At 40.4% G+C, this 22,503-nt stretch overlaps 2 protein-coding genes across 2 annotated transcripts; one reads left to right on the forward strand and one right to left on the reverse strand.

The window, feature by feature from the left end:
• The first annotated feature begins 969 nt into the window (after positions 1–969).
• On the forward strand, positions 970–4,972 carry ATP5F1E (ATP synthase F1 subunit epsilon). The gene is made up of 3 exons (XM_026664911.2): positions 970–1,090; positions 3,480–3,608; positions 4,848–4,972. Exons 1-2 carry the CDS (start codon positions 1,059–1,061, stop codon positions 3,601–3,603), a joined length of 156 nt encoding a protein of 51 aa, XP_026520696.1. The 5' UTR covers positions 970–1,058; the 3' UTR covers positions 3,604–3,608; positions 4,848–4,972.
• A 3,246-nt stretch (positions 4,973–8,218) lies between these two features.
• TUBB1 (tubulin beta 1 class VI) lies at positions 8,219–21,727 on the reverse strand. The gene is made up of 4 exons (XM_087959238.1): positions 21,450–21,727; positions 17,411–17,519; positions 13,355–13,465; positions 8,219–11,570 (listed from the first exon to the last, which is right to left on the reverse strand). Exons 1-4 carry the CDS (start codon positions 21,504–21,506, stop codon positions 10,495–10,497), a joined length of 1,353 nt encoding a protein of 450 aa, XP_087815364.1. The 5' UTR covers positions 21,507–21,727; the 3' UTR covers positions 8,219–10,494.
• Positions 21,728–22,503: the final 776 nt, after the last annotated feature.

Consider the following 22,503-nt stretch of genomic DNA (forward strand, 5'->3'; position numbering starts at 1 on the left):
AGATGAGTATTCCAAGGTCCTTTACAGAGCTTGGAACATCAACAAGATCTTGACTATTCAGCTTGTATTTTATTTTCTGATTTTTTTTCCAATATGTAAGACAGAGCATTTATTTGTTGAGATTTGAAGTTGCCATTTGTTTGACCATTCTGATACATAGTCAAGATCTTTTTGTAGGGTAGCAGTATTGTCTGTGGTATTGAAGAGCTTTACATATTGTTTTATGTGGTATTGAAGAGCTTTACATATTGTTTCTCTTATTCTTTTATTTTTCTTATATGTACCCATTTCATATATTCACAACTATGTATACACTTGTACTTATTATCTTGTAAACAATTGACAAATCAAAATAAATAAAAATAAAAAAATAAAATAAATAAACATCATCAGCGAAGAGAATGCAGTTGCTCTTAATATGGTCATGCTTGAGGGCGCTCCCTCCGCCTCTTAACTTTTAACCTGCGATTTTAATTTCGCTTTTAATTGCTTTTTAATTCTGTTTTCCACATCGCGTTACGCTTTTTATTTCTAAAACCGCCCAGCGTCGCTCAGATAAAGATGGGTGGTGTAGAAATTTGATAACTTTGATTAATAAAAGATGTAAAACACGTTAAGAAAAATAAATCAATGCAACAATACGTAACGAACCCACCGCCACCAACAACTCAGAATTTCCAAATTCTGCGGCGCTGCGATCCCCAGAGGGTGTTAGACCACGTGGGCGAAATTCTTCGATTCCTCCAGACCAGGGCCCCTTTAAGACTTGTGGACTTCAACTCCCAGAATTCCTCAGCCAACTTTGCTCCAGAGGATAGGTTTTACGCTCATCGAAGGTTTTATGCTCACGCAACCAATGAAAATAGCCGAACCGTAAATAGCCAGTCAGTCGAACGGGGTATCGATGCGACGTGAGTTTTGATTGGTCGACTTGGTTTTCATTTCCGGGTCTTTCAGCACTTCCGGGTTAGACTCCGGCGAAGCAGCTTCCCGCTGTTTGACTGGGCGACCTTGCGGCCCTTGGGCGGGCGATTTCCTCGACCAAGCAAGCAGCCGTCATGGTGTCTTACTGGAGGCAAGCGGGGCTCAGGTAGGTGGGCGGCTGGAAGGGGCAGCCCCAATACCCTCGTTCCCACCCCCCCCAGGCTCGTCTTGTGAAACCGCCGATCCCCTGGTGTTCGGGCGCCTTAGATGGAAAGCTCTCGTAAAGCTTCCGTAGTTCCTCTCCATCTTGCAAATTAAATCCTTTTAATGCAGAATCCTTTTTAAAAAAAATTTTTTAAATCCTTTTAATCCTCAGTTCCGGTGGCCTAGAGGTGGAGCTCTCGCCTCTCACTATCAGGAGGCTGTAAGTTCGACCCTAGGTAGAGGCTAATATTTGGAATAGACACTCTCTGCTGCTCGAGCAGGGGGTTGGACTAGATGACCTCCAAGGTGTCCCTTCCAACTCTGTAATTCTATGGTTCTAGAAAGGGAAGGGGGGGACCCCAATAAAATCTCATTCCCAGACAGAGATACCTGTCATCTATCAAGGATGAGGACCCAGATCGTTGGGGGCAATATGCTGACCCTAAACAGCTTAGAAAGGGCTGTAAAGTACTGTAAAGACTTATATACCTAAGTCTAAGTGCTATCACTATTGTCATTTTAGCCATTATTTATCCACTACAGAAGGGGTCTCCAACCTTGGCAACTTTAAGACTTGTGGATTTCAACTCCCAGAATTCACCTACAATGGAATTAATGTGAAATTAATTAACTAATTAACAATTAATTATTATTAATTAACAATAGAACCTCCACCCACAATAGAATTCCCTATGCCTAGGGGCTCGAAATTTTGGGCCTGAACAATCTAGAACTGCGCCCCTGCGGTCCGATCTATTGCCTGCTGTAACATCTTGCCTGTCAACGACTTCTTCAGCTTCAATCACAATAATACACAGGCAAACAACCAATACAAACTCCAGGTAAACCGCTCCAAACTCAATTGCAGAAAATATGACTTCAGCAACAGAGTGGTCAACGCCTGGAACGCCCTACCCGACTCCAATGTTACAGCCTCAAATCCTCGCAGCTTCAACCTCAAACTGTCTCTTGTGGATCTCACCCCATTCTTAAGAGGTCCTTAAAGGAGTGCATAAGCGCACCAGCGTGCCTACTGTCCCTGTCTTACTGCCCCCATTTATCTGTATTGTTCATGTTTATGTTCATACCTATACTTGTTATCTTGTACATGTTTGACAAACAAATAAATTCTGGGAATTGAAGTCCACAAGTCTTAAAGTGGCCAAGGTTTGGAGACCCTTGCACTACAGGATGAAGGCCTCTTCCGCATGTTTCCAACCCATATGATCCTGAGCTTTCTTTTGCCAATTGGGCCCGCAATACTTGCTGATCTCATTGATCCATCTTGTTTTAGGACTCTTTCGTGGATCCTTTTGGTCAAGTGGGATCTATTCTACGACTGCCCTTGGTCCACCAGCCATCTATTGTTCTTGCTATATAACTAGCCCATTTCCATTTCCGTGTTTTTACTCTCTTGATGATCTATACTTTAATTTGTTCCCTAATCCATGTGTTGCTGGTCTTTCTATCTTGTTATACCTAGCATGTATCTTTCCATGGCTCTTTGCGCCATTCATAGCTTTTTTATCAGTTGTGAAATTAGCGTCCACTTAGTGTAGGTAATAAGGGACAGTGGCTAAGATGCTGAGCTTGTCGATCAGAAAGGTTGGCAGTTTGGCGGTTCAAATCCCTAGCGCCGTGTAATGGAGTGAGCTCCTGTAACTTGTCCCAGCTACTGCCAACCTAGCAGTTCGAAAGCATGTAAAAGTGCAAGTAGAAAAATAGGGACCACTTTGGTGGGAAGGTAACAATGTTCCGTGCACCTTCGGTGTTTAGTCATGCCGGCCACATATCCACGGAGATATCTTCGGACAGCGCTGGCTCTTTGGCTTTGTAACGGAGATGAGCACCGCCCCCAGAGCCGAAAACAACTAGCAAGTATGTGCGAGGGGAACCTTTACCTTTTTAGGTGTAGGTATGAGTAGGTAGCACACACTGATTGAAAACTTTTCTCTACAGGCATGGGGGGAGGTTGCGAAATACTTCTTCAAGACAGGCTGAGAAAAAGCTAGGTGATGATGCATCACAGGTGTGAAAGATGGAAAATAACCCACTATCGCTTATAGACAGTTGTGAGGGTAACCAGTAACACCTGAAGATGGGGTAAAGGCCGTCAATTTAGAGGGCTTTAACGGAATTAACATTTAGAGTAGAGTTGTCAATGGCCATTTTTCAGTTGACTTCAGTATCACCTTCAGAATGTGCCTCTGAATAAATGTCTGAGGCACTATGTCCCATTTTATTAGAAGCCCTGGTTTATAATCAGTTTTCTAGGGTGCTTTTCTAATTTTCCATAGCTGTTAACTTCAGGAGATGGATATTCTTTTGATCCATATTCTTTTTTCTTTCAGCTACATCCGCTACTCTCAGATCTGTGCAAAAGCAGTAAGAGCAGCCCTGAAACCTCAGTTTAAAACAGAGGCAGAGAAAGTAGCTGGAAGCCATGTAAAAATTATAAAACCCAAAAAGGAATGACACAAGTAAGTAAAGAAGTTCTAGAGATTTCTGTTTCCCTCAGATCTGTATACAGTTTTACAGCATTAAACTGTATCTTGTCTTATTCAGTTTATGCGGATTATGCAGCCATAAAAATTGTGATTTAATTGGTTATTACGAATTGGTTTTTGATGAATCAAGATATTTCGTTCAAAGTTCCAGCGAGAAATGTATCATGATTACCTATAATTACCTAGTGAGCTTTCTTTACCCCATTACATCAGCCCATCCCACCCAGGGAGGCAAAGAATTCCGACTGGCAGGGCCTAGGAAGGGAGCCTTCTCTGCTGTTGCTCCTGTCCTTTGGAACTTGCTCCCCTCATTTCTGCTGGAGGTGAGACTGATCCCCACTTTCCCAGCCTTTTGAAAATATTTAAAGTCCTGTCTCTGCTATCTTGCTTGGTGCTTGCAGACTAGTTAAGTTTAGTTTACTTTATTGTCATTGCACATCATACAGTGAAATTAAATACCATCTTCAGTGTGCTATAACTGTGAGGCTGGCTAGTGTTCTGAAGGCTGATCCCCTCACCTTTTACTTAACTTTTAATGGTAAACTTTAAACCATTCTTGCCTCGCTTTTAAATTTTCTGTGTTTTTAACTTTTTATGCCACTCAGTTTCTCTCTGTGAGGGAGGTGTCTAAATAGATGGATGAGAGACTAGAGTACTGAATGGATATGGTTTGCAAGGAACAGAACTAGATGGGCAGAAACCATTTTACTTATCCTCCTGTTAGGCTATTCCAATGAATTTTGCCTTCTCAGACAATGGCCAAGATTTTCTTGTTTTATATACAAAAACCAATTGAAGTGGAACTTCCAGCACTGGAAATAGCTAGCATGCTAAGGTAAAGAGAAGCTTCGTGCAGTTCTGTCTTATCCAAGTTTTTCACAATGCCTCATCCTACATCTGTCGCCTTATTCAGCTTCAGTATAGGTCTGTCCCTATGACAGTCGACTCCCAGTGCTGAAAACAATTGCTAAAGGAAATACATCAAAGGAAGATGGAGGTTCGTGTGTGTGTTTCAAAGATGTGGAAACAATTTCAGTGGTTCCAGGTTCTAACCTTTTGCATATCAGCTCATTGAAGCAATGGAATGATTTAATTGGATAATACTTAAAAAATACAGGGACTGGTACATTGATATTAGTTCTCAAGCTCTCAATTTTAATTCACATTCTATGCTGCTTTAAATTCTTACTGTATATTTGCCTCTCTTTACAGAACCCATTCTCTAAAAGGAAAAATGACAACTCGTTGGTATACTTATGGACAGCCGCTTCCCATTTTGTGAAACCACCATGTATATATATAAGTGAACCATGCCAATAAATGAAACTTAATACAAATGATTTTAGTGATTATGTTTTATCAAGCAATAATAAAATAACTCTTCAAGGAATTAAGCAGCCTAAGTTCTATTGGACAGTAACTTATTAAAAAGTTTTTTTTCAGTTTAATGCCTGCTTTGAATAAAAAGGTCACTGGTTACAGAAGATGTTTGAATCCTTTGTGGTAGAGAAATATTGAAAATCAACAGGAAATATTCAGTGAAAGGAGAATTTAACCATAACTTAAATTATCATGCTTGCTTGGAATTAAATTCTGTTGATTAATTTATTACTAGATATGTAGACAAAGATGTGCAATCACACTTATTTAGGTACCTTTAAAATTTGAAAAAGCTGTACTTTATCCTGGAAGTAATAGTGATACTTTAAAACAAAGCAATTTAAGAATACAATGAGATCTTTATCAAAGAAAGTGTACTAATATGATATTTTGAATATTTTAAACTTACACTGATGCTTTTTTATGAATGGATATTAACACGTTGCAATCCTAACTACTGTAAGTGCTTCCAAATTCCATTTACTTTTAGTAGAAAAGTTACTCTTAAAATTGATTGTGGTGTAAGAAATTAGATTTAAAATGGCTTAACATTAGCTTGGTGTTATTAGTATTTCTCACATTGTTTTTTTTCCGTATTCTCTATGCTGCTGAACTTTGCAATAATGTGGATGTTGCCAAGAAAACTGCATTCAGGATAAAAATCATTTTTAACCTATGACAACAAGTAGTTAACAGTCAGCTTCCAAAGCTGTGTTCAATGAGTTCATAATCCTTCAAAGAGTCACAGTATCAATGAGATGAGTGGAATAAAAATCTAATACATGAAAAATATTGTAGAAAGCTAGTTTTAAATCTTTTACTATTGAAGTTTTGCTACATAGGATTTCCTGTAAAAATTAGCTACCCTAAACATTCTACTGTGGTCAAATTGTATGTTTCAGTGAATTTCCAAGAGAAGAGAAGTTGCTACCAACTGCTACATGGCACAGAGTAAAATGACTTTTCCTTCTGAATTTGAATGGTCGGTTCTTATTTGCATGCAGTTTATAAATTCAGTAGATTAGTTGCACCATGGATCACCAACAGTGATCTGCATGGGAGAATTGACAGAGAATTTTTGTCTTGTTTCCTCCCAAATTCTGCAACTAAATTATGCAAAAGAAAATGTTGATAAATCTGAAACGTTTTGAGGAAAAATGGCTTGGATTGACGAAACAAAAATTGAACATTTCAACCACAACCACATAAGGAGCATTCGAAGAAAGTAACACAGTGCCAGTCATTAAGGTGATTATCTTTTACAGATTGGTTGAGGACTTAAAAAGAAGGGAAAATGGGAATGTTTGCACTTCTATAGTGATAACCTTTTCTGAGACCTTTGAGGAATGGTGAAAAATTTTTAATTCATACAAACTAACATTGTAAACCGCAAGACGTGTTTTAATTCATAGAAATGGATTCAAATTCTGTTTAATCTCATTTTATTGGATTTTGTATAATACTTGCATTGCAACAGTAGCTTATATAAAATTAGAATGATGCGAGTAAAATAAATGGCAACTAAGAGAAGTATTTCTCCATTTTTCTGCTAGCAAAATTAGTTTTCTACCATAGGAAAATAAATATTATGTATGTCTATGGAGATTCTCATATTCTCATATTTTGTATAAACATTCAAGATAAATCTGCACAACACGCTACAAACAAAAGTACAAGATAAAAAGAAATGTATATTAATACTGTAGCTGGCAGCCTCTGACTTGTCTGTTGGGGGGGCTGGTTTAGTGCAAAGTTTTACATAATGCTACTGTTTAAAGCAAGGGTCTTCAAATTTGGGCAAGTTTAAGACTTGTGGACTTCAACTCCCAGAATTCCTAAGCTAACGACTGGAGGAGGAATTCTGGGAGTTGAAGTCCACAAGTCTTAGAGCTGTCAAGTTTGAAGACCCCTGGTTTAAAGTATTGAATACTACACAGGGGGGAAAAACTAAACCAGATGACCGCTCTGGTCCACTCTCCAGTTTTTTGTTTGAGCCTCTAGCTTACCATAGTTGGTACCTTTTGAGGTGTGTTAATTCCCAACCTCTGCTACCAGCATGTCATTTAGAACATCTTAACATCAAGTTGATAAATGCAAACTTATTTCTACAAGCAATTACAAGAAAGTTCCCTTGAAAAGTCTTTAGTAGAAAAACTACTAGTCCTATAGCAACTTAAAGGCCAATAGATTTATTATATAATACATTTTCTGTCCTATAAATGAAATTTTGTTTTGATTTCTTTTATCCTGTTTTGTTATTTTTATAAGTAATTCAAGGCGGTCAACATACCAGACACTCCTTCCTCCTATTTTCCCCACAGCAACAACCCTGTGAGGTGGATTGGGCTAAGATAGAGTGACTAGCTCAAAGTCACCCAGCCAGCTTTTATGGCTAAAGTGGGACTAGAGTTAATATTTTGTAGCCTGGTACAAAATATATATACAAATCCTATAGCTAATAATCTTGTAAATAATGCTATCACATTTTCATAAGAAAATATATACAATTCGGGGCTTTTGCTCAAATCACTGAAAACTCACATTTTTATACATACCTAGTACACACTAACACATGTATATGTGTGTGTATATACATATATATACTAATATGAAGCATAATTCCATATATACACCTGCATACTTTACATAAAACATGTTCTGATACATTAAGTAGTACTTCCTCTTTCCCAGAATGTATTTATTCTAAATGGCTGTATTTAATCTTTTAATTACAATTAAATTCTCAAAGCAAATTTGGTTTAGTGAATTTTGCAAGCGAATCGGTATAAAATAGGTAATTTAAAGCAGGGATCCCCAACCTTTTCGGCGCTGCGGCCCGGTTCCGACATCAGCTGGGCGCCGCGACCAGGTGCGGCGTCAACTGGGCGCCGCCATCTTTTTATGACGAAAAGGCGCTTCGGTGACGCGTCACGGGCGCTGTTTCGTCATAAAAGATGGCGGCGCTGCACTTTCTGGTGAGCTTTTTCAGGTAGAAATGGCTTTCTACCGGAAAAGCTCACCGAGCGCTGGCGCCGCCATCTTTTATGACGAAACAGCGCTTCCGGTGAGCTTTCTACCGGAAAAGCTCACCAGAAGCGCTTTTTACCAAAAAGATGGCGGCGCCCAGCAACCAGCGGCCCGGTAAGGGTTGTTCCGCGCCCGGTACCGGTCCGCGGACCGGCGGTTGGGGACCCCTGATTTAAAGGATCAACGCTGGCCCTTCTCTCCATACTGAAGTTCTTAGCAATGACTTTGGTAGTGTTAGGTAGTCATCTTAATTCTGTGTTGATATTTGGGAGTTAGTTACAATGAACTATAATTTACAGTACATTCAAAACACAAAAAGTATTCCCATAATACATACAGATAAGTGCATTTACAACCACAGTTGGCATTGAAATTTCCATTGCTAAATGAGATAATTGGTAAATGAGATGCATCCAATTTTACAACCTTTTTGCTGCCATTAAGCAAATCACCATGGTTGATAAGAGAATCCACCATTGATCACATGACTGCAGGGAACTTTGACAATCATTAAGTGCAAGAACCAATCATAAGTCACTTTTTTCAATGCTGCCATAACTTTAGTCCCTAAATGAATAGCCATAAATTGAGGATTACCAGTAAGGAGTTACATTAAAAAAGATGAAGGAGTCCCTGCGGATTTTATTCTGCTAGTCATTGCCATAAGAGGGAAAAGCTCATCTCCGTTTCAAGGCCATTGAGCTTGCGCTGTCCAAAGACATTTCCGCAGTCACGTGACCAGCATGATGTTACGGAGTGCTGTTACCTTCCCACTGAATGGGGTACCTATTTATCTACTTGCATTTGCATGCTTTCGAACTGCTACGTTGGCAGGATCTGGAGTGAGGATGGGAGCTCACCCCGTCACATGGGAACTCAGCTCTTAAACCTGGGCTGCCTGCTTTCCAACCAACAAGCCCAGCATCTTAACCACTGAGCCACCGTGCCACCCAATATGTTCCATTAACTGATTCAAAATTAACATAATCCACCATTCTTACACTCCTGAAATGATTGGATAAATTAATAAGAACAAGATCTATCAATAGTTTTTAACTATCATGGTTAAATAAAACCTCTGTATTGAAAGGCAATTGACATGTTTGTAGGTAAGGGTAAAGACTGTTGAACCCTTTCCAGAATGTTTAGCTGATGGAACTTTGGACCATTCAATTTCATCCTGCACCATCTTATTTTCTTGCCTTATGTGGGAGAGATGATCCAGTGAAAGGAATGTCTGTCCAATTAATAGGTTGAAAAGTCTACATAAAATGCAGGTCAGCTAAATGATTTAAGGGGTAATAATTTTTAATCTCTTGTTAACAGCTTATGTTAGAGATTATATTTATTAGGCTGCTCATCTTAAATCTGCAGAAGCTTAAATATACTAGAAGAGTGAAACGCAAATAGGAATCGTAGTGGTCCTTCCCCATAATAAACTAAATAAGCTGGCTGGCACATTCAAGTACAAGGTTCTAAGTCAGTGTAGCTCTCTACCTTGGCAACTTTAAGTTGTGTACGCTGGCCGGGGAATTCTGGGAATTGAAATCCACATATTTTAAAGTCACCAAGTTTAGAAATGTTGTCCTAGAGCTGTGATGGCAAACCTATGGTACGCATGCTGGAAGTGGCATGCAGAGCCATCTCTGTGGGCACATGAGCTGTCGCCCCAGCTCAGTTCCACTGCGCATGCATGTGCACCTCCCGCCAGCCGATTTTTGGGTATCTACCATGCATGCATGTGGGGGCAGGGCGCATGCAGGAGATGCGTGCGCATGTGCAGGGGGGCGTGGGAGCATGGGGGGGGTCACATGCATTGCATTATGGATGCAGGCACATGCACACATTTGCGCATGTGCACACTTTTGGCACTCAACAAAAAGGTTATCCATCACTGTTCTAGAGAGATACAGCAAAATCTAAAAGCTGACCAATTACATTTTCTGCCTTCTTCATTTAGCATGTCATATGCCTAGCTTTGCTTCTTCATTTGAAATTAAGGCCCTGATTCAGAGGAAATTCTTATTGCCTAAGGCAGGGGTGTCAAACTCGTGATGACACATCACATGGCATATCACAACTTTTCTCCCTTTCACTAAACTGGGGGTGGGCGTGTCCAGTATGTGACGCATCTGGCCAGTGGGCCGCGAGTTTGACATCCCTGGCCTAAAGTGAAGCTCTTAAATCAAACACTAAAGTGAAGCCATTTGGATTACTTAGTTCTGCAATGCATTTAAATTTTTAAAAAAGTTAGATATAACTTGGCTTAAGGCGTAGTAATGGTTGTTCCTGCATTTGATTTCAGATCCTTTTTGGTAACAATCGGCATATTATATTAATAAAGTTTTTATTAATATATTTTTACTATTAAAATATATATTATTTTTTATTTTTATTATTTTAAAAATATTTTTATTTTTAAAGACCAAAAGTCAGTCATTGCCTTTTCCGTTTAAGCTGCTTCCTTTTCTTCTTCCCTGACTTCCTCCTCCACTTCCTCATATTCTTCTACATCAGCTTTCGCATCCTGATACTGCTGGTATTCGGAAACCAAGTCGTTTGTGTTGCCTTCTGCCTCAGAAAATTCCATTTCATCCATCCCTTCACCAGTATACCAGTGGAGAAATGCTTTTCTTCTGAACATTGCTGAGAATTGATCAGAGATGCGACTGAAGAGCTGCTGAATGGCCGTGTTATTGCCTATGAAGGTGGCAGACATTTTTAGCCCACGAGGAGGAATATCACAAACAGCCACTTTAACGTTGTTGGGGATCCATTCCACAAAGTGACTGCTATTTTTAGTCTGCACAGCCAACATCTGCTCATCCACTTCCCTCGTAGACATGTGGCCTCTAAAGATGCAGGCCACCGTCAGATACCGCCCGAAGCGTGGATCGCAAGCTGCCATCATATTCCGAGCATCGAACATCTGTTGTGTAAGTTCTGGGACTGACAAAGCTCGGTATTGTTGACTGCCCCGAGCTGTCAGTGGAGCAAATCCTGGCATAAAGAAGTGAAGTCTGGGGAAAGGCACCATGTTGACTGCCAACTTTCTCAAATCTGCATTGAGTTGGCCAGGGAAGCGAAGTGAGGTCGTGACGCCACTCATGGTGAGGGACACCAAGTGGTTTAGATCTCCATAGCTTGGTGTGGGGAGCTTCAGTGTCCTAAAGCAGATGTCATACAGAGCTTCATTGTCAATGCAGAAGGTTTCATCTGTGTTTTCTATCAGCTGGTGGATCGATAAGATGGCATTGTACGGTTCAACCACAGTGTCCGAAACTTTGGGTGAAGGCACTACGCTGAAAGTGTTCATGATCCTATCAGGATATTCTTCTTTGATCTTGTTAATCAGAAGTGTGCCCATTCCAGATCCTGTGCCACCTCCGAGAGAATGGACGAGCTGGAAGCCCTGGAGGCAGTCGCATCCTTCAGATTCATTCCTCACGATGTCCATCACGTTTTCAATCAATTCGGCCCCTTCGGTATAATGACCCTTTGCCCAATTGTTACCAGCACCTGAATTTCCTGTAAATATACATCGTTATAAAGAAAGCTGGCTAAATGTCAATTGAATAATTAGCAGTTTGTTTGAAAAGTTAATTATTCTACCCAAATGCAAAAAGTTTATCTCTAAAACAAGGCAGGACCTCAGCCACTCTTCCTAAATGCTAGTAAGTTATTAACAGGTGGATGAAAATACCCGTTGACATTTAGCAATAGCAATAGCACTTAGACTTATATACCACTTCACAATGCTTTACAGCCCTTTCCAAACGGTTTACAGAGTCAGCATATTGCCCCCAACAATCTGGGTCCTCATTTTACCGACCTTGAAAGGATGGAAGGCTGAGTCAACCTTGAGCCTGGTGAGATTTGAACTGCCAAATTGCAGTCAGCCAGCAGTCAGCAGAAGTAGGTTGCAGTACTGCCGTCTAACCACTGCACGACCACAGCTCATATTTAGGGAAGAACATTTTATATCAAAACTGATATACGTATTTGAGAAAAATAGCCGATGTCGGTTTGACTTAAACATTTTAAGCAGATTGATAACAATTATGGAACTGTTACATGTATGAGGGTTTTTTTGTTTTTTTTTGTAGAATTTCCAGTTTCATCTCTAGGGATTTTTTTTTAAAAAAAAAACTGTCATCTTTAATTATTTGCTTACAAAAACATTTTCAACCTCCATATCCAGATCCTGCAGCTAACATAAAATTATAATTAATTATAGAACGGCTAAGGCAGCTAGCCTCTATCTCCATGTAGGATGAGTTAATTCTAAAATGGTGGCACCTTGCTTGGCTGCAGCTGCTTTGGCTCTCAAGAGTGTTGGGGGTTTGGAGTTGAAAGTGACATCTGATTTGAATCATTCTTTGGGAATTGTGACAAAAAAGTGGAATTGTACTACCAAACTGTTATATGACCGTCAGTCTAATTGGTTTTAGTGATATATATAGCAAGAGAGGAACTGCTGATAAAGCTTTTTCTGGAAAGTCTGCATTGCTTCGGACTGCTTCAGTTGAAGGGTGTCATCAGCAGAAATGTTGGTGAGTTGAGCAAGAGGGTGTGAGATCAGCTGCAATCTCTAAAAGTGCTTGGCATTTTGGGTGGCAGAGACAGCAGGGAGCAGCAGCTTTTGCAGCACTCCGTTGCTGAGAAAGAAACAGTGTGATCGAAAGAGGAAACAAGGCAAATGTGGAGGACTAACCACCAGGCTGAAGTCTCCATATGGAGTGTTGCTACCATCTATTTTGTTTGCTAATGTGCCCCTTAGAACCTAAAATGGATTACATGAAAGCCAGATTTAATAACAAACCGGCCGGTGAGAAACTGATGTGTCGTCATTGCAGCAGAAACTTGGTTAAAGCGTTTTGTCCCAAATAGTGTTATTAGCTTGGGTGGACTTTTATTTTCTTTTGAGAGCGGGTATCAGAATTTTGTTTTTTAATGTGTGTCATTTTTTTCACAGAAAAAAAATGACAATAAAAGTTATCTTATCTTGTAACAAATGTTACAGAGGCAGGGAAAGATACTTGAGGAAACATTCCTTTTAAGATTAATGATCTGGCTTCATCTTTCTTTGAACATTTTAGGGAAGTCTCCTGTGATCTGTTTTAAGCTTTCACTCTATAAAGCATAAAAAACAGAATTCAGTTTCCCCTCATAAAAATTAGACCGTTAGGTGTTCTGAAGCTGTGATTAAAGATACTGATACCTTAGTGAATCAAAGGGATTAATGTCAGCTGCGTTGTTTCTGAGAATATCAATTTGTTAAATTAGTTTGATAAGTAACGTCATATACATACCATGAATGAAATTATCGGGCCGAAAGAGTGGACCTATTTTGCTGGACCGCACACTGTCCATTGTTCCAGGCTCCAAGTCTACCAGGACAGCACGAGGAACATACTTGTGAGCTGCAGCACAATGGATCAGAGATATGATTAAGTAATCACCTGTAGGCCTCACCCGAACGTTTCTTAAACCTACAGAACTCATTTAAAAGACTCCAGAAGTGTTTTAAACCCTTCAGTCACCTAAACCATGCTTGACAGACAGGTAGTCCTGAACTTATGACCACAATTGAGCCCAAAATTTATGTTGTTAAGTGAGAAATTTGTTAAGTGAGTTTTGCCCCACTTTACAACTTTTCTCGCCACATTTGTTAAGTGAATCACTGCAATTGTTAAATGAGTTACAATCCAGGGGTCTCCAACCTTGGCGACTTGAAGCCTGGAGGACTTCAACTCTGGGAATTCTGGGAGTTGAAGTCCACCAGGCTTCAAGTCGCCAAGGTTGGAGATCCCTGAGTTACACGATGGTTTCCCCACTGACTTTGCTTGTCAGAAGGTCGCAAAAGGGGACCACATGGCCCAAGGATACTGCAACCGTCATAAATATGAGCCAGTTGCCAAGCCCTCAAATGTAAATCACAGGACCACGGGGATGCTGCAATGCTCATAAGTGTGAAAAATGGTCATAAGTCACTTTTTCAGTGCTGTTGTAACTTTGAACGGTCACTAAGCGAACTATTGTAATAGGATTGGTATTGTCTTTAAACTAGAATGTAAGCAGTTTGGGCTTAGATGTCAATATGATATTGACATTGCCTAGAACACTGATGGCTAAACCTTTTCGTCATCGCGTGCTTAAAGTGCGCATACACACACACACACACACATGCATGCTTGTACCCATAACGCAATGTGCGTGTGTGCCCCCCACCCCTGCGTATGCATGTTTGACCCCCATGCATGCTGCATGCCTCTGCGCATGCACACGAGTCTCTCCACGTGCCCTGTGCCCCCCGCCCCCCTCATGCACGGCAGATGCCCGACAATCAACTGGCTGATGGTGCAGTGCAGTGGACCTGATCTGGGCCAACAGCTCGTGTGCTGGCAGAGATGACTCTGCGTGACATAGGTTCGCCATCATGGGCCTAGAGCAATGGGTTGATTCATTTTGGAGGCTTCTCAGAATCTATGGGGACTCCAAGATGATTGTCAGCCAGACACAATCAATCCAAAATGGGGGCTAGCCAGTTGACCCCCCCCCAACACACCAGATCCACTTTAGGGTTACTCCTCTGATGACCTTTCTAAAGTTTAGTTTACTTTACTTTATTGTCATGGCACCTCATACAATGAAATCAAACACCATCTTCAGTGCACATCATGACCATGAAAATAAACACAAACACACATCCTTCACCCTCCACACATCAAATCGAAAACCTGCAACACCGCACAAATACCGCACTATACAGCAGAATTCAAAAGAGCTGCTGCCCTGTAATAGAAGCTGTTTTTCAGCCTATTTGTGCTTGTTTTTATTATTCTGTACCGTCTGCCAGATGGTAATAGTTCAAAAAAAGGGTTCCCAGGATGAGATGGATCTTTGAGAATGTTTTGAACTTTCTTAAGGCAGTGGGAGCTATAAAGCTCTTCCAAAGAGGGGAGAGGGCAACCAATGATCTTCTGGGCAATGACGTTAACCCTCTGGAGTACTTTCCTATCTGCCACTGTGCAATTGGCAAACCATACAGAGGTGCAGTATGTTAAAATACTCTCTGTGGTGCAGCAGATTTTCATTCAGCTATTGTTTTCTGAAAAGTCTCAGATAGTATAATCTCTGCTGGGCCCTTTGACCAGGGCTGCAAAGTGAGCACCCCAGGTCAGGTCCTGCTTCATGGTAACACCCAGAAACTTAAAACTGGCCACTTGCTCCACTCAGTCTCCATTGATAAGCAAGGGCTGGATATCTGATCTGTTCCTTCTATAATCCACTAAGAGGCCCAAGAATGGGCAGGGAATTAGAAATAGACTACTAATTAGAAATAGGCTTAGGAAAACTGTTAAAACACTGCCCTCACTCTTCATTATCTGTTATTACCAGTAAACAAATAGAAAGGGGAAGAAAGGGGAAGAAGCTAAAGCATGTGTGTAAAGGCCTGGCAGTGGGCAATAGGATAGGTAATCCTCAACTTACAACAGTTCATTTCGTGACCAAAGTTGCGACACTGAAAAAAGTGTCGTATGACCGTTTTTCACATTTACAACCATTGCAGCATCCCTACAGTCATGTGATCAAATTTCAGATGCTTAGCAACTGATCCATATTTATGACAGCTGCGCTGTCCCAGGGTCATGTGATCACATTTTGGGACCTTCTGACACCAGCTTCACTTAACCGTGTTGCTACCTTAACAACTGCAATCATTCGTTTCACAAGTATGGCAAGGAAGGTAGTAAAATGGGGCAAAATTCACTTAACAAATGTCTCACTTAGGAACAGAAATTTTGGTCGTAAGTCAAGGACTACCTGTAGTATCAAACGTTTATGCAATTTCCTGTATGTCCACTAGATGGCAATGTAATGAAAGCTATGTATTGGTGAAATACACATTACATTAAGGAAATCATCACATCTACACAATTTGACCATAGAAATCTATTGTGGAAGACAATATTAACTATCTTCAGTTAGACTGATGATTTTAAAATGCTGCAGACTTTGCAACCGTTATCTTCTCCACTGTACAGTAAAGAAAAGCATTTGAACTCCAAAATTATTCATCCAACTTTCTCTTGGGATAATACAAATGTACTGTAATCCTAGAGTACTGTTTCTCAACCTTGGTAAGAAATGTGGACTTCGACTCCCAGATTTCTCCAGCAAGCAAAGTTGAATTGACTTGAAGTTCACGCTTCTTAAATTTGCCATGGTTGAGAAACACTTTGCATTTCATGGCTTCACTCAAAGGTAACAGAATAGTAAAGTTGGAAGAGACCTTTGGAAGTCTTCTACACCAGGGGTCCCCAACCACCGGTCCGCGGACCGTACCGGTCCATGGAACAAATCCTACCGTGCAGCTGGTTTGCTGGGCGCCACCATCTTGTTTTGATGAAAAAGTGCTTCCAGTGAGCTTTCCGGGTAGAAAGCTCACCGGAAGCACTTTTTCATCAAAACAAGATGGCGGCGCCAGCGCTGAGCTTTCGTAGAAAGCCATTTTACCAAAGCTCACTGAAGCGCTGGGTGCCCCATCTTGTTTTGATGAAAAAGTGCTTCCGGTGAGCTCACCGGAAGCACTTTTTCATCAAAACAAGATGGCGGCACCCAGCTGATGCGACGGGCACGCAGTGATGCCGCCGGGCCGCATAAAAAAGGTTGGGGACCACTGTTCTACACAACCTTTTGCTCAAGCAGGAGTCCCTATATCATTCTAGACAAATGACTGTCCAGTCTCTTCTTCAAAACCTCCAGTGATGGATCACCCACAACCTCTGGGGGCATTCCATTGATTAACTGTTCTCACTGATAGGAAATTTCTCCTTGATTATAGGTTGGATCTCTCTTTAATAAGCTCCCACCCATTGCTTCTTGTCTTGCCTTCTGGTAGTTGGGGGAATAGGCTGACCCCTTCTCCTCCACCTCAAATATTGGAAGCAATTAATACATAATAAGATGGTCATTCTTGCCTGGGTTGCAAATTATCTTAAACTTGGCAACTTTAAAATGTATAGACTTCAACTCCCAGAATTCTCTGGCCAGTGGACCAGATTCAGCATATAGTCTATCATTTGCCAGCCCCAGTCTAGCACAAACTAAGAAATTTTTGACACTGCACTACTAATACACAAAGCAGTTTCTCCACAGGGAAAGTCTCATTTAACAGTTCTTAACAGAAGTGGATTTTATGGCAGTGAAAGATGACAAAGCATTTTATGATTGTGTTATAATAATACCGTTAAGATACTCTTGACTCTCTTGTGTAAAAACGATAGTAATAATTGATAAACAAGTTTTATTTTTAACCTCTGTAATTGTCTGTGCAAGCAAATTTTGTTTGCCCAGTTACTTACAGTAAGCTTCATTGAAATACACATTAATTCTTTCCTGCTGCAATGGTGAATCACCGTGATAATTTCCCGTGGTGTCGATCCCGTGTTCATCACTGATGACTTCCCAGAACTGAAAAGAGGACAAACAGACTCAAACAATACAAGCATTTCACCTGGTTATTTCTGTATTTATTGGCCTGGTGAAGTTGTGAGAGGTTTGGATCACTGGCATTCTTGCATGGGGCAGCATGTATGGAATTTGAATACGCTCTCTTTTTTTTTTCTTTGACTTCTTACACACATGCATGAATTTTCCTCCCCCCACCTCTCTAGTCAATCAATCAAGATGATAAACAATCAATAAATTAATCAATAAATCAATCAATCAAGGTGATAAACAAATCAGATAAAAATAGTAATGTGACTCAGATCAGGAAATAACAGTTCCCTCTGTCTGTAACCCTGAAACTGAAAATTGGTTATTTGCCACAAGTTAGTAGAGTGATTCCCTTGCCCTTGATGGATTTGGATTGCTTTGGGTAGCTGTGAACATTTAAGATATCTTCTGGCAGTTCTCCATGTACTTCTAGGTTCTCATTTATCCTGGTTTCTCTCTCTAGTCTTCCCAAAGATAGTTTTTTCAAAAGGCAACTGGACTTTGTTTTTCCTTGAAGCCATTTTGCTTCTCATCCAAGAAGCTTCTTCAGTTCTGACTGAATGGTGGAGAATGGAATGATTTATATTCCTTGAAGTCCACCTGTCTCTTGTTTACAACACAGTCCTTTCAGCAGTTCCAAGAAGATTCCACACCCATTTGTATTATTCAGATGACTCTGAGGGCACAGATAAACTTCCAAGTGGCCTCAACACCTCTCAGAAGGAGAGCTGATGACCAGATGACTGCAAGGAATATAAATCCTTCCATCCTCCACTTTTCAGTCAGAACTGTAGAAGTTTCTCTGATGACAAGCGAAGCATCTTCAAGGAAAAACAAGGAAGTCCAATTGCCTCTTGAAAAAGCACTTTTGGGACATCCATGACCTCAATGACCGAGAATCTCCATAGCTGTCTTCTCAGTCTTCCTTCTCTCTTTCCCCCTTACCCATTCCCTCAGTGTGGTAAATAAGAGTCAACACCACCTTCCTTGCACTTAATCAGTCAATTCCTCTCCCTGAAATCTTGAGAAGTCTTTCCCATGTTAGCAAAACCGGGTGGGGAGAAAAGGGGAGAAAGTAGATTTCATGGCATCCAGAACTGCCAATGCAGGACAGAATAAGACCAAATTTGCAAAAGAAAGGTCCAGTTTTAAAATGGGTCAGATTTGGTGGAAGACTGCAAACTCCAGAAAAATCCTCCCCCCACTTTTTTTTTTTGCCATGTGACCTACAACAGAGCATGTGCAGCTCACCCTGTGCACCCATGTAGACAAACACAACTGCAACGTGACGGAAGAGCAGAAATTCACCCAAACCCACAGGTATAAAATATCTGTCTTTATTATAAAAAGAGAGGTTTTGTCCATTCGTGACTCAGGGTTGGAAAGTATTCCCCAAGCTGTGCTATACACATTTTATCAGCTTTGCTTAACTTTCCTCCCTATAGCTGAACTCAGTTTTTAGACCATCCTTCACGATGTTTGAATTGCATTGCATGCTATTCATGAATTATTACTGATTACCTTACTAATTGTTCACCCATTCATTTCAACAAGGCTTGTAGTAAGAATCAAAAGCACAGTGACAACAATGAGGCAGACTATTTACTAATCCAGCATTGACTTGGAACAGAAAGCTAAGTGTGGCATTGTATTCTTACCCCCCACAATGTCTATCTTTATGTCCACTTTGACATTCAGTCCCACTGAGCCTTTATCTAGGACTATGAGGGTGTAAATGCAAGAACGCCCTTGTTTTGGAACTACAAGGTTTCTAAACAGCTCTTGCCTTTAGTTTGCAATCGAAAGAATACTTTGATAATTACAAATAATCTCCAGTTCAAAACTGGGATGTGTGCAAAAGTGTCATGCTGAATCAGACTATATTCTTCCACAGTCATTAGGAAATGCAGAGGAAAGCAAGAAGATAATTCACTCTCCTTCTGAGTGCCTGGAATATGCAATTCAACAGACATTTATTTCCAGAAGTTTTGTTCAGTTCTTATAGGGAGCTGTTTCCATCATCACTAAGAAAATACTGGTAGTTCTTGATTTACACAACAGTTCATTTAGTTCAAAGGTACAACAACATTGAACAAAAGTGACTTATGACCATTTTTCACAGTCTTACAACCTATGTAGCAGCCGCCATGATCATGTGATCAAAATTCATATGCTTGGCAATTGGTTCATACTTATGACCATTGCTGCATCCCAAGGTCATTTGATTACCTTTTGCAACCTTTTGATAAACAAAGTCAATGGGGAAGCCCGATTCACTTAACAACCAGGTTACTAACTTATCAACCGCAGTGAGTCACTTAACAACGGTGGCAAGAAAGATCGTAAAATGGGGCAATGCTCAAATATCTCACTTCACCACAGAAAATTGTGCTCAATTGTGGTTATAAGTCGAGGACTAGCTGTATTTATAACTGACGCATCAAGAAATAGTTGCTATGTCTATCAGTTATGATTAGAACAAAATTTTTCAGCATATGATCTACATCAGGCCTAGATTTTGGCCAATTATTTTGCCAGCTTCTTTGTTTCCAGGTCAACAAATAACAGATAATCAGAGTTGGAAGAGACCTTATAGGTCATCTAGTCCAACCCCCCACCCAAGCGGGAGACCCTACACCATTTCTGACAAATGGCAGTCCAATCTCTTCTTGAAAGTCTCAAGTGATGGTGCTTCCACAACTTCCGAGGGCAAGCTGTTCCATTGGTTGATTGTTCTCACTGTCAGAAAGTTTCTCCTTGTTTCCAGGTTAAATCTCTCCTTGTTCAGTTTCCATCCATTATTCCTTGTCTGGCCTAAAGGCGCTTTAGAAAATAACTTGACCCCTTCCTCTCTGTGGCAGCCCCTCAAATATTGGAACATTGCTATCATGTCTCCCCTGGTCCTTCTCTTCACTAGACTATCCAAGCCCAGTTCCTCCAACTGTTCTTCATATGCCTTAGGTTGCCTTACTTACAGCAACCAAACATATTTGCAAGTGAAAGAAATACAGAACTTGTTTCAAACTTTCTTTCTTTACAATAAGAAAAGAATTCCATACTGTTAACTTTAAAATATAATTTACTAGGACAGGCGTAATTACCATTTAAAAAGAGAGATTTACTACTGAATAAATATTCACAGATTTTCCCAGCCTGGGGACTCCAAATGTCTATAATAATTTCTTGGCAGGAATTGACAGGATCTAAAATCCAGACTATCATTTTAGTGTCTGATTAATGCTGTAATGCTATTTTTCTAATCTGGATTTATTCTGCCACATCTTTATGAGAATAGCTTGGTAATGATTCCTTTGAAAAACTCAAGCACCACCAGAGCATTTTGTCCAAAGAATGGACAAACCTTTTAGAAGGTGAGGGAATATACCAGCATGATGGAACTGTGATCATTAAACTTATTTAGCCTTCGCCATTTTTACTAAATATACTATATTCTCACCCTGTTTGTATTCTAAGATGATTCTTTCATACCAGCATCCATTTTCTTCTCTACTCGCACCACAATAGGTCTTTAAAGAAGGATTCAACAAACAAATGGGATAAAAATAAATCTAATTGTCATATTTATGTGCTACTCCTGTTTTCCAGAGGAAGTACGTTACTGGAAGAAGTGAACATCTCTTTTAAGTTATGCAGGTTTCCTTGAGGCATCTGGTATGAAACAGAATGTTGGTCTTAATGAATCATTATTTGACCTCACATTATCATCTCTTCTGACAGGTTGAAAAGTTACACTTTAATAGATTTTGCCGGTTGGCCAAATGTAATTTTTCACCCAACAATGGGTGCATCTTCACCCAACATTGTTCAAACTTCCATCACACTTTGTGTGGTATGAACTTATATCTCATTCTCTTTTAGCAGCAAATGAAAGCAATGTCCTACCTTAGCACCGATCTGATTCCCGCACTGGCCAATCTGGACATGCACAATTTCACGCATCTTGCCTAGATCCAGCAGTGAAGGTGGGTTCCTCTTTTCCAGATGTTCTCTCTCTCAAAGGCTCACTCAGCCCCTGTAGTGTCAGCTATAACTACTCTTATCATCTGCCAAATGCAACTTCTAGAGCAAATGCAAACAACAGCATCAACATGGGAATATCTGGCACCTCCCACTGCTGACTGCAACAGCTCTTCTGATATGACATTCATAAGAAAGTCCCAAAGAAAGAAAGCATTCCAATAATTCAGGGTCCCTTTAATGAATGCACCTCCTATCCAGGTAATTTTATGCCCAAGGACTCAGCCCATCCAGCCCAAGCTGTAGAATCCCACTGCGACGTGAAACAGCTACTCACATTTCCAAATGTGCAACTTCAGGTGCTAGTAGAAGATCAGGTGTTTCTCTTTTATCCTAGCTAACTGTGATGAAATAATAATGCATGACCATATATGCTGCCTCGTGTCTGGTCCCCCACCTTTTATTGATAATTATCAAAGCACAAGACCATCAAATCCAACATTTTGTGTTCAAATAGTGCAGGCAGATGCCAGCCATACCAGATACAGAGATTGTTATAGCCACCATTAAAATTCTTCTTGAGAAGGTAAGAAGAAGCTAATGGGGCCTTGGAAGTCACAGATGTATTGATCAGGATCAGCAGAACAAGCAAGGATGAGTCAATAATCTGGATTGTGAAGTTCTGCTGGATTCTTTGGAACAACCTCCAAAACACTGATAATTATGGCTGGATAGAAAGTCAAACAAGTACGGGGTGCAGAAAGTGGAAGAAAAACCTCCTTGCAGTAGTATTAGGGATCAGTCATTAAGCTGCCCTTCAATCCAATTTATTCATATTCGTGCGTAGGGAATACAGGCTTTATAAAACTACCCATCCAGGTGTGACCCAGTGTTGGAAACCAGCTCTGTACTTTGCATGCTCTTTTGTCGAGTATCTTGAACCCCATTCTGCATTTTCTTCTTGATCTCTCAATCATAT

Source organism: Notechis scutatus, chromosome 3, assembly GCF_049901735.1.
Source record: "Notechis scutatus isolate UNSWTSFEM ecotype Mainland chromosome 3, rNotScu1.2, whole genome shotgun sequence".
Classification (NCBI taxonomy): domain Eukaryota; kingdom Metazoa; phylum Chordata; class Lepidosauria; order Squamata; family Elapidae; genus Notechis; species Notechis scutatus.